We start from the raw sequence: 16149 nt of genomic DNA on the forward strand, positions 1-16149 counted from the left end.
CATGAGACCACATGCAGTTCTAGCAAATCTTGATAAGTATTAATAAAATACAAATATATTATATTTATCATAGTTCACTGTAAAAACAATTTCCAGTTTTATCCTATGATACACTACTGTAAAATCTTAAGAGAGCCAAAGGCTGAAAACACATACTGAAAGGTGTAAAGTCCCGTCTGATTTTGTGACAGACTGAAGGCTTCTTTTCAATACTTAAGTTCAAAGAATGATTTCCCAAAGATTAAGTTAAAAAACTGATCATTCTTATAGAGTTACTACTATGTGTCATTTTGATTGTCATGGGATCAATGCCTTCACTGGTTGGAGTCGAAAACCACACACTACAAAACCTCTAGGAAACGTAGCCAAGCGTTTCGTATTTAGAGAGAAAAATGCTGAATGCATTAAGAGAATTGGTGAACACGCAGCCAGAGTCAGTTTTTGGAGGCAGAGTCTAATTTGATAGAAATTTCTAAAAATCAGAATGCCAAGATTAGAGGCACTAGTTGTGGGAGAGAATAAGGGGTTTGAAAAACATGGGGGGTTTGAAGTAACATGAGCACAGGATGTGTCCAGCACCAGTGAAGGGCGTTGGTTGTAGCTGCCAGGTGGTTCCCTGTCTCCAAAGAAGGAACAAGCTGTGGGGAAAGGGGGGCCGGTACTCAGCACGTGGGAGCTTAGGAAATGGACAGTGGAGGCCGGAAGTCAGGAATCGTATCTGGCAGTGCTCAGCGTAGGGAAACGCAGACGCTGGTATAAAGGGGGATTCCATCCTCTGAAGAGCTGAAGTCTGTTGAGGACAGAGACCTGTGCACGGGGAGGCCATCCCTAGACGAGCACCCTGAAACCCCATCCACCTGCCAGGGGGGATTCTAAGCCCACACACAGCCTCCTGACGCCTTCATCAGCTTCCCAAGGACATTGACACCAGGAGAGGGGGTGGCCAGCTCCTGGAGCTCTAGGAAAGGAGGCTCCCTCTTTGCGTTGCAAATTCATAAACTCGTACTTGAGTTGGTCCACTAATCTCTTGTGCATTTAATTGTCCCTTTCCTTGGGTTTCAAAAACATGGGTTGAATTTGGTTTTGAGTTTATAAGGCGCCAAGAATCAAAATCTGACCCGAGGCAAATTCTCTAAGCCAGCCTGCCGGCTTCATTTTTCTCTCAGGACGTAGAGGAGACTCACTGTGAACCTGAGGAGAGAATGAACTTGACCATGAGAAATGTGTTCGGCCCAGGAGATGCAGACTCAGCGTTGCTAAATTCCTAATATTCAGCCCTGCGCTGTGTGGGGTAGGATGGGGGCAATCAGAAATCTCAGCCCACAGGGTTGCAGATGCCCGAAGAGCCAAATGAAGCTGGGGATTCCTTAGTTATCATATGAACTGTCACCAGTTCCTACCATGGAGGCTTCAGGGCACCTCACGCTCACCTTCCCAGCATGGAGGGGTGCCACATCACAGTGCCCTGGAAGATGTTCCCCTGCACCCAAGAGGACGCCGTTGGTCTACTCCAAGCTGGGTGGAAGGCAGAGGCTGCAACCTATCTTTTTCTCTTTTGATCCCATATCTTGGAGCCACTGGCCACAGGTGACAGGTAAGCCACCAGGTAACTCCTGGTCACAAGCACACAGGTGAAGGGGCAGGTGTGACAGGTGAGCTATTGACCAGGGATATAATCTCTTGATAGATAGAATACACATCTCAATTCAAAATCCCCATGTCTCTGAATAAAACATAAGTCAGCGTGGCTTTCTTGCTTTTATCCAAGCACGAGAGATGGGAGTCGAGCATTTGCACTAATGGTGGGGTTTGAATAATGTTCTTCATCATCAATGTGTTAAATGCTGTGTGAGTTTTGAGGTGACTTCTCTCACCAGCAACATCCCATCTGCAAACCCAGGATACAACCGTTTCAGGATAAACTTGATTGTGGTGGTTGCTTGAAGATCCTTTCTCAAAATATAAGTTTCAAGTCAAGGAGAGAGCTAAATGGAATTTTCCAACATGAAAAGGGAAGGAAAAAACAAGCAGCGATGCCAGGTAAGACGTGTCCTCTGCTATGCAAATTGGATTTTGTATTAGACCTTGTTGGTGCCTGTCCTACAGCAGGGATCAGCAAACTACAGCCCAGGGACCTGATCCAGCCCACTGCCTGTTTTGTAAATACAGTTTTATTGGAAGCAATCATGCCTATTTCCTTTTGTATTGTCTGTGGCTGTTTTCATGCTAATACAATGGAGTTGTGTAGTTATAACAGAGGCTGTACAACCTATAATCCTTTATAGAAAACGTTTGCCAACCTCTGTCCTGTATCTATCTCCTTGGGTGGCCCCAGAGGTCACCTGTAGACAGTTGCTATACATGCCAAGGATGCTCTCTCTGCCAGGGATGTTCTCTGGCTGCACACAAGACCTCGTGTACCACAAGCAGAAGGGCCAGGGAATCAGTGCCCCGTGGCCGCCCTCACCTGAGGAAGGGTGGGAACTGGTCCACAGGTACCCCAGCTTCTTCACCTCCTGTCAGGACAATTTGAAGATGTTCCACCTGGTCTCTTCCCCGTGGGTGCCTGTGCAGGCACCTCTCTTCCCAGTCTCACTCCCTCTCCTTCACCAGTCAGGGGACAGAAACCCCACTGGTGATGTTAACAGAGAGAACTGAATATAAAGCACTAAAACTGAGTATAAAGACGTAATGCCTTCTTAATTAGAAAAGCAAAAGGGAACATTAAAGCACCACGTGGACCAAGGAGTCTAACACCTGCGTGAAGGTGAAGGCGGCTTGTCGAATGGTGGTGGGGTCCCGGGGAGGGGGCACCACCCACCCACCCAACTCTCCCGCCTGCCCAGAGGTGGGGCAAGAGTGTCCCTGGTAGGCAGGCCCGCCCTGGAAGACCCAGACCCCTGAGGAGACTGTAGCGAGGCTGCTTCTGCAAATGTGGGAAAAACTGAGAACTGGCTTCAGCTGCTCTGGGAAGGAGCTGCCGCTGCCAGGGGGAGGTAGCACTGCCAGGAGATGAGAACAAACAAGGAGCAGGGCCCTTCTCCCTCCTCCAGCCTTTCTCTCTTCTCCTATCAGGGAGATGCTGGCAGAGAAAGAACGAGGTCGCAGCTTCCAGCCCCAGCACTGGAGTGTAGAAAGGCCAGCTTGGAGCTGAGACGGGTGTTCACCCATGGCTCGCTGAGCTCCTGGGATCACCGCTCTGATGAACCACCTGCACCTGAGACCTTGTCTAGGGTCTGCTTTGGGGGCAACCCAACCTAATCCAAACTTCCACGAGTTCCCCCTTGATACCAAACCTCCTTCACTAGCAGCTGTCTTTGGGGTCTCTGGGGTTGCAAACAACAGAAACCAATTCTGACCAGTGAAAACAAACAAGGAGCGTGTGCGAAGCGTGCAGCGTAGCTCTGAACTGAAGGGAAGCCTGAAGAGACGGCACAAACCAGCCTGGAAAAGGGACAGGGGTTGCAGCAGGACTGGGGACAGGGCTGCACAGCGGGAAGCTGGGGGACCATGTCAGAACTCCAGCTCCAGCACATTCAGTCTTGGCTTCGCTAGACTCAGATCTCCTATTCCAACAATGGGTCTGGTTTGGACACTTGCCCACCCACAGGCAGAGGAAGGCAGGATGTCTTGATGGTCCCATCAGGGCTGTAACCTGTGTGGGAGAAGCAGCTCCTCAAGACGAAATCAGGGCTGAGGGCCTCCTGAGCAGCGGGAGAGGTGGCTGGGAAGATGCCCACCAGCCGTCTTAGGCTGGTTCCTCCCAGAAGCTGACTCTGACACAAGGAGTCGAGGTCAAGTCATTTACTTGAAAGGAAGCATCTTTTTGTAGGGAAGCAGGACAGTGGGACACAGAAGGGAGGAGTCCCACTCAGGGCACATAGATGAGTGGGTTTCTCCATGGGCATCTGGGGCTGACACCCACTGGGGACTGTACAACATGTCTTGGAGTTACCCCAACAGAGAAGCGCGAGGGCTGGGGTGTTTACACACCTGGGCCCCCCGGTCTCGGATGAGTGCTGCTTCCGGGGGGCCCTGCACTGCCCACCTGCCCAGTGTGTGGACCAGGCTCACTCCTGCGGCCACAGGAGCCCCTGAGGCGGAGTCACACTTGCCTGCCATGCTTGCCTGGGGCATGGGCCTGAACCAGAGCAGCAAGGGTTGGAGGGTCTGTGGGGTCAGCACCAGGGTGGCTGATACAACAGCAGTTACTGGTCACCGACTCAGATGCTTGGAGAATGGGGGGCTGGGGGGCTGGGTCACAGCTTCTTTATGGGGAAGGCGGCTTGGGAGAGTCTCGGTCCTGGGCTTGAGGCTGAGCCGGGGAAGAGGCCAGGACCCCTGATATAGCAGTGGCAAAGCTCTGGCATTTTCTTGTCTTTGATGCTACTGGGAGGCCTGCTCTGAGCCCCCGGGTTTACTTTTTATAAAAACTTGCTTGTTTTCAGAGACCTCAGGGAGAGAAGCCAGGAAATGAACCCAGTCTGCAGCTCTCCTGGGGAAAAAGAGAACCAAGAAGGAAAAGTGGAGAGGAGTGCCAAGAAAATGAGCAAGTGGGGCTCTGGGGTGGGGGGAGCAGGGGGCAGACAAAGAGCCTGACTCGACGCCAAGTTGTCCACTGCAGGCAGCCCTGCATTTCACACTGCAAGCCCGGCTTTCAGGCTCAGGTGAACCTCCCGGAAATGCTGCTCACCTGGCCCCTGCCTCCCGCCTCAATCTCCCCTCCTTCCATCGTCCCCACCTCTTTCCATCGTCCCCCCCAGTCCTCTTTATTTCCCCTGCTTGAACAGGTCAGTCCATTCCTGCCCCAGGACCTTTGCACTGGCAGCTCCCACTGCCGGGAATGCTCTTCTCTCCGATCTGCACGTGATGGGCCCATTTTGTCATCAGATCACACGTCACCTCGCCCATGGGGTCTTCGCTTGACCATCCAACTCAAAGGAGACCCCTGGCACTCTAGCACATCTCCCTGTAGTATTGTCTCTAGGTGGTTTTCTCCTATTTAGTTATCTGCCTGCTTATTCAATTCCTTCCTCTCCCGCCAGAAAGTCGTGACTTTGAGAGCAGAAGCACGTCCAGTGTACCCTGCTGTCTCTCCAGAGCCATGTGTGGCACAGAGCAGGCCCCCAATCCATTCTTGATCATTGATTAAATAAAATATAAAAATGACCTTTCTTTCCAAAAAGATAACTCCCGCCTTTTTAAATAGGAATATTAACAGAACACATGGTCCAAAAACATAAAAAGACTTAATGGGGAAAAGAAAAGGTTTGCCGTGGCTGTTATTGAATATAATATACACACGGGTCCAAATTCCTAGCACATTCTGCGCTCCACTAGTGGTTTTCATTATTCTCTCTTAAGCTTTTAAATGATATGTACCTCAAAACTGTGCCATGGAGCCGGTTTTCCACTCATCTTTTGGAAAGAACAACAAAGGCATATTTCTTTCTTGAAATTGAAACCTCAAATGAATTCAGAGAAAGATTTTTTTAAGCTCTAAACAGAAAGGAAAGGAGACTCCATTTAGTATTCTTTGTATTATTTCTAACAAAGAAATAATAGGATGTAATTTATGACACCATCAATTTTCCCTAATAATGTGTAGTTGTCTCGCCAGGTACTTTGGTTTAGGCAAATGCAATAATCCGTTTCAGCACATTTATTCACTGTGCTTAATGTATTTTGGAGTATCTACATGGGGAAGGAGTAATTTCTTAATTGGATAAGTAAAAAGATTATTTTTGGACTGTTAGTAGAAAAAAGGAGATATCTACAGGCAACATAAAAATTTTTGTAACGATTCTGGCTTCAAGTAATTCCCATTTCCTAGGATGTGACACTGTAAGTACCTGAGTAAATGTATGTGCACAGGAGAACATGAACAATTGTGTTGTATGGTATATTATATTACGGCAATTGAGATCCTTAATAAACTTGAAAACTCTCCCCTTACCAGCATGCCACACTGTCTGGCACACAGAGTATGATTAATAAATGTTGGACTAGTTAATTAACTAACTGCTAAACGAGGAACTACGTGATGACATTTGATTTTGCTTTCTGAAGCCTGACCCAGGATTGCAATCTCTGAGTGACAAATTCTAAGTGACTCAGACAAAAGGACATTCAGCACATACTCTGTGGCAGGTGGCAATGGTCCCCCACTTACATCCCGTGACCCTTACCATTTCCATGTATTTCCATGCCTGACGTCCAAACGCCTGCACCTGTACTTCTCGGCCGAGGGCTTTCCTGGTCCCCAAAGTCAACGCCCTGGGAGCAGCGCTCCCTTCTGACTGACCGGCGTTGGTGGGTCAATACACCAGCTCCCTCACCCTTGGGCAGGGTGACTCGGAGGCGCGTGTTCTACCCCATCTCCCAGAGCCCCCAGGGGTGGGGGCCAAGCGCCAGCCGCCCACAGGACTGACCCATCTGGTAGCCCATCTCCTTGCTGTCCCTGCCGCCATCTCCCTGCCCTCCTGGTACTTCCTGAGACCACCCCTCCCCCCAGAAACTACATCAAATCCTTGCTGCGAGATCAGCTTCCGGGGAACCCAAACCAGGACAGACACCTTTAATTGTTTTACTTCTAACAAAACACTCCTCATGTGATCAAATGTTTGTGCTTGAAATGCAGAGAAAACCAGCCAATCCATCATCTAACACGTTTCTCTGTGGAATCCAGACTCTGAGCCTCTGACGAGTCTCTCAGTGACCCATATGAAGGGCTTGTCTCTTTCCTAAACGAGCATGTCTTGGTGGCTGTTAACAGAGCACCCCTGAGCAAGGCTAACCCACCTAAAAGCCCAAAGCCCCTGTTAATTAGACAAAGGATGTGCAAGCAAAGAAAACGTTTTAATTAAGGCTTCACTGGCAAGCCAGACAGGCCAACTATGGTCTAATCCAAACAAGAACCCTCAGTCTTGTATGGTTTGTCCTAAAATATCCAAGCACTTCCCAACAGTGGCCCAAAGGCACTTTCTCCCCTCGAGCCTAGGCATCGGAAGAGCACTTCTCCTCCAGCTTCTTCTTGTTTGCCTTCGTGTTTTCGATCACGGTCTCCACGATTACAGCAGTCTCTTCGTATGTCTGGATGCTGTCGGTGGAAAACTTCTCAATAGATTCCATCACCTCCACCTTCTCATAGGCCAGCGTCCTGGGAGGGCTTCTCGCCGGGAGGCTGCTTCTCCAAGCTCCAGGCCCGTCGGACCCACCCTGAGTGACCTGAGGCCCTTGAGACTGGGGTGTAGACGGCCCCTCTGGGCCAGGAGAGACTGTGACACAGGGCTCCCTGGCCCCCTCCTCCTCCTTCTGACCATCCTGTTTCCCCTGGGGGCCCTTCAGTTCTTCGTCATTCGTCTCATCCCCCTTGTCTGCAGTGTGCGGGGTAGGGGGGTGTCCATCTTCTTTCCCCTGGGGAGGCCCCTGTCCGTCCTCCAGACCATCTTTCCCCTGGGGAGGCCCCTGTCCGTCCTCCAGACCATCTTCTTTCCCCTGGGGAGGCCCCTCTCCATCCTCCAGACCATCTTTCCCCTGGGGAGGCCCCTCTCCGTCCTCCAGACCATCGTCTTTCCCCTGGGGAGGCCCCTCTCCATCCTCCAGAGGGGGCTCCGGCTGCTGGGGAGAGGGCTCCACGTGGCTGTCCGGCAGCACAGAGTCGTCCCCCTTGGAAACCACCACGCCCCCTTTGGCCGGGACGGAGAAGGAACAGAAGCCTGGGTCCACGAAATTGGCATCTCCGGAGACCAGCACATACCGCCCCTTGGTGTACAGGTCAGCGGGGGGCTCGGGTTCTTTGGGGCCTTTCACCCTCTCCTTGACCATCTTGCCTAGTTTTTCAAAGGCTTTGCTTATCTTCCCTCCGTCTGGGACATCCTCCGGAGCCCCGTCCACGGTCGGGGGACTTGCTTCTCCCTCCCCTGATTCGAGCTTAGATTCACCCTCTTCTTTAGGTACCACCTGCCCTGGCTTTGCGTCTTCAGGACCTCTCAGTGGTGCCTCTTCCCGACTTGCATCTGCTTTGTCTTTCGCTATGATCTCCTTTTTCCTTGGAACGTTCTTGGGGAGGCCTTTTTGTCTTGGTTTTGCTATTGTTATATCCTGCACAGCCCTGGCGAGATCTTTAAAAAAAAAAAAAAAAGGACAATGAGGCAAGTATCGTCACCAATGAAAGAGGAAGAAAATGTATGTGTTGAAAAATACACTAATTATCCTGGAGCCCCCCGTCTAGCGCTGGGGTGGGGTTTACTACGTATGATCAAAAGCAACAGGGAAAGATCCCCGGGTCTGAAGCGTCCACAGCCCACACTGAGGACCCAGCTCTGCTGGCCACTGTGTGACTTTGGACAAGTCCCTCGGCCCCTCTGGGCTTGCGGAGGGGAGGGAGGTGCCCACAGTTCCCATCACACTGGGTACAACCGACTGAGATCCGTGATCCTCCTGCAGTAACACTGTGTGGGAGCAGGGCTCCAGTGCCCACCAAGCCCCCTGCCCCCCGAGTTCACAAGGGACACTGGGATCCACAGAGCAGACAGTGGAAACCCAGTCCACAGGGCACTCTCGCCTCAGGCTTCCCCAAAGGAGCAAGGCAGAGCTGCCTGGGCCTCTGACGGGTTCAGAATGGCCTCGGCCATGGGGAGTAGCTCCCTTGTCCCGCTCGCAACCCAGGCCAGATGAACACAGACACCCCTTGCTCAGCGTCCCCTTCCTCCTGGGCAATAAGAGGAAGTGATGCTCTCAAACTCAGAACAGGAATCCCCTGTGCCCGAGGCCATATTCATTTCCTCAGATCAGCTAAGAGGAAAAACTGAAAGTGTAACACAAAATCTCACCCTGCCTCACCCGGGAGGCTTTCCAGCTTTGCTCACAGTGATTTTTAAACTTTTTCATCCCGAAGTCTTCTCTAGCCCCTCCCTCCCTTCACTAACCAGAGGACTCAGTTGCACAGAGCAAGGGCCTCCCGTGGGGCTGACCCTCAGTGACAGGGCAGAGTGAGCAGGCCGTGAAGCCATGATGGGGGGACACAGTGGGGACACCACAAAGCAGGTGGCTGGGAGCAGGCGTGGAGAAGGGCTTACTTGCAGGACCAGCTGCTGAATTTCAGGGCCCGCTAATCAAAACTGTGAAGAATGTCCAGACAGCGACCGCACAGCATCAAGCCCAGCGCCCTGCACACAGCCACCCACCCCTGGAGCTGGCCCTGGGTGTCTGGGGACCCCTGACCCTGGCAGCAACGTTCTGACTCTGGCACCCCATCTCTGTAAAGCCCTCTGAGCTTTCTGAGACCCCTGGATTTGAAGGCACTATGAACACAGGCTTCTCTTCTCCCAGGCACTGTTCTGTTCCTTCAGGACTGGGGAGACTGAGCTGTGAGCTGACATCTCACAGGCGCGTGAAACCATCCTCAAAGGACCAAATGTTGAAGGCAGAAGCTGCGCTTGCCCACCAAGCTATTTCTGCTCAGTTTTGAATGGGAGAGAGAACGAACAAAAATTGAGCATCTACTCTGCTCCTTACACTAGATCAAGCACCTCTGCATGAAAGAGTTCATTTCACCGGGGGGGGGGGGGGGGGGGGGGGCGGGGCGGTGAATAGATACAATTCAGTATTCACTTCTTGCCCAAGTAAATGTTGAGCTGCATTTTTTCTCGCCAGTTAAATGCCTCATGTTCACGGATGGCGTCCCTGAGGGCGTCTAACCCCCATCTGATTTTCTCCTTGTAAACTTTTTGACTCAGTCACTCAGCACCTGTTGGAGGACATCAGTGAGGGAGAGAAGGGACCTCACATAAAAGCACTGAATTTCCAGACGGACGGGGAGTATGAATGCTAAGTTCAGGGAGAAAGCCGCTTGATTTTTCCTTTTTCCCAGGACAGAAAGTCGCAGAAGCCAGGGTTGGGGACTCACCTTTCACACCGTGTCGAGGGCTGAGGGAGGCTCCGTGGCTCACGGTGTACAGAGTGATCGGGGTTTCAATGAAGGCAGAGCTCAGCCTGGCAAAAAGAACCAGAAAGAGGGTGATCTCCAGCTTTAATTCACTGAGCCAAACAGATGGGGGGCGGGCAAGAGGGATGCTCTAATGTCCAGCAAAAATGAAAAAGGCTTTCTCCAGATCCAACTGCTCATGAACCACAAACACATGTACACACTGGAGGACAACGGAAAGGAATACTCATCTCTTTGAGCTCAAGTCAAAGCTGTGAAACACACTTATAAAAAAAATTGTAATTCTTTTGTTTTGGAGGTTTTTTTCAATAAGAGAATGGCCAGCCCAGGCTGAAGTATTTAGGGCAACCAGGGTATAATATGCCCAACTGGTCTTTTTTTTTTTTTTTTTGGCGGTACGCGGGCTTCTCACTGTTGTTGCCTCTCCCGTTGCGGAGCACAGGCTCCGGACACGCTGGCTCAGCGGCCATGGCTCACGGGCCCAGCCGCTCCGCGGCATGTGGGATCTTCCCGGACCGGGGCGCAAACCCATGTCCCCTGCATCGGCAGGCGGACTCTCAACCACTGCGCCACCAGGGAAGCCCCAACTGGTCTTTTTTAAAAAATAGTTATATATAATCAGAGACAGTGGAAAGATAGAGACAAAACATAAATAGCTGGTGAATCTAAGAGGATTCAGGATTTCCTTGTTCTGTGCCTGCAACATTTCTATCAATTTGAAATTATATCAAAATTAAGAGTTATATATAAACCAACAAAAGGGGTATCCAGTTACCTTTTGATGAAGCCCTGCCCCCAAAACAAAAATGTTCACAAGGACGCTTAAATACCCGTTCAAGACTTATTTTTGTATATGTGTGCATGAAGCATTCACTGTGACATAAATATAGAGCTCAGCACAATACGTTGACCAGAACTAGAGAAAACAAAAGGAAGTCTCGCTTTTCCTCCTACACGTTAGAGCACTCACAGCAAGACAGAGCCCCAGAGAGAGGGAAGGAAGTGCTCCTGTGTCTGGGTGCTTCTCTGTTAACCCAATCTAAACCCCCCAAAATCAGCAAGACTGAATTGAAGAACCTCAACTTAATAGAGATTCAGAGTCCCTATAGGAGGGGGCTGGCCTCAATCTGTTCTCTGAATATCTACAGATACAGACATTGATGTAGCCATAGATGTAGGTGTAGGTGTGGCTATAAATAACGGAGACATCGTTGTAGATGTGCATGTACGTGATGATGTAGATAGAGATGACTTAGGTATAGTTGAAGTATAGGTGTAGGTGTAGATTTAGGTGATAAAGATGTAGGTGTAGCTATAGATAATGTAGATATAAGTGTATGTGGAGGTGACACAGATGTAAATGATGTAGATATGGGTACAGATAATGTCGGTGTAGGTGTAGGTGATGTACATATAAATGTAGGTGATGTAGAGGTAGGTGTAGGTGTAGGTATAGATGAAGATGTTGTAGGTGTAGCTACAGATGAGGTGGATAACGTAGATGCAGTGTAGATGTACACACGTACAGATGATGAGGACATAGATGTAGACTTACGTGTTGGTATAGGTGTAGACATAGTTGATGTAGATGTATTTTTTAAATAAATTTATTTATTTATTTTTGGCTGCGTTGGGTCTTTGCTGCTGCGTGTGGCCTTTCTCTAGTTGCGGCGAGCGGGGGCTACTCTTCTTTGCAGTGTGCGGGCTTCTCATTGTGGTGGCTTCTCTTGCTGTGGAGCACAGGCTCTAGGCACGCGGGCTTCAGTAGTTGTGGCACGCGGGCTCAGTAGTTGTGGCTCATGGGCTTAGTTGCTCTGCAGCGTGTGGGATCTTCCCAGACCAGGGATCGAACCCATGTGCCCTGCTTTGGCAGGCGGATTCTTAACCGCTGTGCCACCAGGGAAGTCCCTATATAGATGTATTAATACATCTAGAAAATGGACAGTAGACGATGCAGGTGCAGCTGTGAATGATGATGAGATGGAGACAGAGATCTACTTCCCAGTGGAGTTCAAGTCAAAGTTCCATTACGTGGAGGAGACCAGACGGCCTGTCGACAGCCACATTACTGACCCAACCAGGTGGTCAGAGTCACGACGGCAGCAGCAGTAATAACACCTACACTGAGCGCTGGTTGAGCTCCAGGTCCCGTGCAGGCCCCTCCCCGGCAGCACCTCAATAACCACGCCTGATCATCCTCTCTGTTAAGACACTCATGTCCCCAGAGGCCTGTGAGCTGAAGGGAGCCTTCTCCGTGGGGGCTTTCTGACCCCCTGCTTGACATTCAAACACTTCCCCCGTCACCCTCGCCTCCTCTCCCCTCTCCCTGCTGCGATTCACTGCAGAGCACAGGTCACAGGCCACACGCCCTCTGCTACAAACCCACTCATCCTGTCTCCCCGACTAATATTCAAGCTCTGTGAGGTCACAGATTTGGGGGTTCCCTTCCTGGCCACATCCCCACTGCCTAGAACAGTAACACAGGAGACACTCAGCAAAGATCTGTGGAACAAGTAAGTGGCCAGCCAGAGAGGTTGGCGCTGTGCCCACGATCTCTGCCCACCCCTGACCCCACCTGTTGCCTTCGTTCTCGATGATCCGGTGATACCGGTCCAGCTCATTCCTCAGGGTCTGCTGGGCGACCACCAGCTGCCGGCAGTCGTAGGATGACCTCTCCAGGCTCCTCTCAGCCTCCTCAGTCTCCTTCCGCAGGGTGTCAATCTGCTCATTGTAGAGCTGAATCTCTTCATCGTAGCACTCGTGGGCATCTCTGATGGCCTGTTCTAGGGCCGCCGTCTGTGGGCAAAGACACAGCTGTAAGGAAACCCAGCCCACCCTCTCGCTTAAGACACAGACCCGGCAGGGATACCCTGGACGCGGCATATCCAGTTTTATTTGTTCTGTGGGTTTGTTTCTCTGTTTCTCTGTCAGCAGGGAATCCTTAAGCCACAGAGGGATGTGAACCCCTTCTCCTTTCGCTTGCATCAGCACCCTTGGAAATCTGCCCTAGCAGAGTCTCCACCCCGCAAAGGCAGTGGGAAGATGACAACCCCAGAAACTGAAACGAAAACTGCCGTCCATGGAATAAAATGTGCAACTCGAACAAAGTACATTCTTCATAATGTACTGAGTTAGCATAAATCTGACAGCTGAAAAAATAGTAAAAAGAAGAACATGTACTAAATAGATAAGATGCGATTTTTACTGAAATAATTAAGGGAGGAAGTTTCCTTGATCTTATTCAGTCACTACGGCACCTTAATTTTCTCCTCATTTCCGATCAGTAGAGTTACGTATATGTTGTGGTAGCTAAAGGGTGTGTGTGTGTGTGTGCACACTCGCACATGTGTATAAATAAAATAACTTCAGGGAAACATTAATTACCTCCTAATGCAGGACAAATCAAAATTAAGGTAGGAAAATAAAAAGAGGTGGCCTCACATTCACTGTAAGAGCTGTGACAACCCCTAAAGGGCCACAGCGTTCTGACTTACAAGCTTAGTACAACCTCATTTTCCCAAAGAGAAGAGATCTAACAGGCATGGCCGGTTCTCAAAAGCAAAATAGAACAAGCAAACCAAACCCACTTCTCCTGGAAGAGTTCTCAAACTTCTTCGTGCATCTGAACCCCCCAAGGATACTGTTCAGCTCAGATTCTGACTCAGCAGGTCCGGGGGGGGGGGCCGGAGGGGCTGCATTTCTTTTCTTTTCTTTTTTTCTTAAAGGATAGTTACTTCTTTTTCTTTTTCTTTTTTTGGGCTGCGTTGGGTCTTTGTTGCTGCGTGTGGCCTTTCTCTAATTGCGGCGAGCGGGGGCTACTCTTCCTTGCGGTGCGCAGGCTTCTCATTGCGGTGGCTTCTCTTGTTGCAGAGCACAGGTTCTAGGCACCTGGGCTTCAGTAGTTGTGGCTCACGGGCTCAGTAGTTGTGGCTTGCGGGCTCTAGAGCGCAGGCTCAGTGGTTGTAAGCACACGGGCTTAGTTGCTCTGTGGCATGTGGGATCTTCCCGGACCAGGGCTCGAACCCGTGTCCCCTGCATTGACAGGCGGATTCTTAACCACTGCGCCACCAGGGAAGCCCGGGAGGGCTGCATTTCTAAGCGGCTCCCACTCGATGCCCATGGCTCTGGTCTCCGGGTCACACTTTTTGAGTCACGGGGGACTAGATAGGTATCTGAATCCAACCTCATGTATGTCCACCACAAGACGCCTCACACATGCAGCTAAATGAGCACATTGGACATGTAGAGGGTGATTATTCCTGCGACAGCCTGATTCCTCACTTTATGTACAGATGTGGCCGTGGAACAGTGACGTCCCTAGTGAGGACACCGGCAGACGCAGCCGACAAAGGTTGTCAGGAATGGATCTGTTGCATCAGGAAGGGGGGGAGGAAGGGAAGGAGGGAGGAAGGGAGGAAGGAAGGAAGGAACAGAGGGAGAGGTACATGCACTAGACACTCTGGGAAGCCGTCCACTGGCCTGTGTCGTCCCCATGTCTGAAGACTGTCCCATCTCACACGTAGGAAGTGTCTGGGCAGCAGTGTGACCACACTCCCCTGACCAGAGCCGCAGAACCAGGACTCAGGCTGGCCTGTCACGTGCTTCCTCTCCGGGCATCTGGGAAGGGATCTCAGGAATAGCAGTGACTTGATGGTAGGTTCTAGACTCACTGGGACACGTAAGCCCAGGGTGTGAAGCCACCACCCTGGAGAAACAATCTTTCATAAAGTGCGTGGAGAAACTGAGAAAGGCAATTCTTCAGAAAGACAGAGACATGAAGCCAAAAGGCAAAGGCAACAGAGATGAGAGTGCCGGCAAAAGAGAGAAAAGAGGGAATCGGGGAGAGTGAGAAGCTCCCGCCGCCCGCCCTGTTCCCAAAGGTCATCAGCCCCTTTATATCTTGCTCCTTTGGGGGAAAATATCTTCACAGTCGAGAAAGCTGGAGACACCACCCCAGGTGACCCAAGTCTCACCCCCAGTACAAAGACACAGCCACATGGTGCTCCTGGTGAGAGGCACCGAGGACCCATCACTTCTGTCGTGTTCCTGCCGCAAACGCAGAGCCTCAGCTCAGCCCCGAGAAAGCATCAGGGAAGTCCAGATGGGGGGACGTCCCACAGGAGGACTGGCCATCAAGGTCATGAGAAACAGAGATGGGCAGGAACTGTCCCAGATTGGAGGAGGCTGAGGAGACAGGACAGCTGAATGCAAGCAGGATCCAGGACCAGAAAACACGTGAGCAGGGTAACAGGTGAGATTTCAGGCAAATCTGTTACCAGGATGGCGTGCTCGACAATGTCCTGGTTCCAACCTTGGTGCTGTGCTATTAAGAGGTTGACTTTGAGGGAACTGGGTGGAGAGTACGGGAAACCTCTGAGCTATTTTTGCAGCTTCTTAGAAGTCTAAAATTATTTCAAAATAAACCAAGCGAGTTTGACCAGGTTTCTGTTCCTGATTAAAAATTATCTCCATTCAAACAGTCTCCTGGGATGTCAAATACTGAGGCACAGTCTCTGATTCTTGGTGTGATCACATGCTCTTACCCACACCGGTGTTCACACACTCTAGGAAATGCTTCCATGAAGTAAGGAATTTAAAGGACCCCTTTGAGGCTCAAATCTCAGAGACAAGAAGCCATCCGGAGTGGATGAATCCCCACATAAGACTCTCCATTTCCACGGAGCAGTCCTGAGAACGAAGCCTGCGGGTCACAGGCTGGCATGGCTGGGGTCCAGCGATCCCAGTGTCAACCGGGCAGCAGGAAGGCATGAAAGCTGATCACAGCTGCCTTTCATCAAAGCTTAGCTTTCTCCCACATGAGCAGGAAAGGGCTGTGCCCGCAGCACCTGGTGTTATAGCTCAATAATTTAAACCATTCATCAGAGGGCGGGGTGTTCAGGAAAACCAATAAAAGCCCCACTTGCAGCAGCTCAAAGGGGGCTAATGCAACATCTCTGATGGGAGTGATCTCGGCACGGGCTTCAGAGGCCGTCCAGCCCCAGACTGACTGTGGGAGAAAGAAACCCTCGTTCCAGGAGCCACAGCCCAGAGAGGGAGGCGGCTCGGTCACAGGAACAAAGCCCAAGGTGTCACAGAGCCCACGGAGAGGCCCAGGGTGCTGGGGACATCACGGAAGTCTTCCAGGAGGAGGTGGGGCCGGTCCAGGTGCTGCAGAAGCAAAGCCACTCGCAGAGAGAGAA

General features: G+C 50.9%; 1 protein-coding gene across 1 annotated transcript in view; it reads right to left on the bottom strand.

Moving 5' to 3' along the window:
• Positions 1 to 6652: 6652 nt before the first annotated feature.
• BFSP1 (beaded filament structural protein 1) overlaps positions 6653 to 16149 on the bottom strand; it is a 37972-nt gene continuing 28475 nt past the window's right edge. The window contains exons 6-8 of the mRNA XM_060285001.1: positions 12525 to 12745; positions 9911 to 9996; positions 6653 to 8123 (exon numbers count right to left, since the gene is read on the bottom strand). Coding sequence (XP_060140984.1) covers positions 6997 to 8123; positions 9911 to 9996; positions 12525 to 12745 — 1434 coding nt within the window. The 3' untranslated portion in view covers positions 6653 to 6996. The remainder of the gene's footprint in view (positions 8124 to 9910; positions 9997 to 12524; positions 12746 to 16149) is intronic.

This window comes from Globicephala melas, chromosome 15 (genome assembly GCF_963455315.2).
Source record: "Globicephala melas chromosome 15, mGloMel1.2, whole genome shotgun sequence".
NCBI classification, from domain to species: domain Eukaryota; kingdom Metazoa; phylum Chordata; class Mammalia; order Artiodactyla; family Delphinidae; genus Globicephala; species Globicephala melas.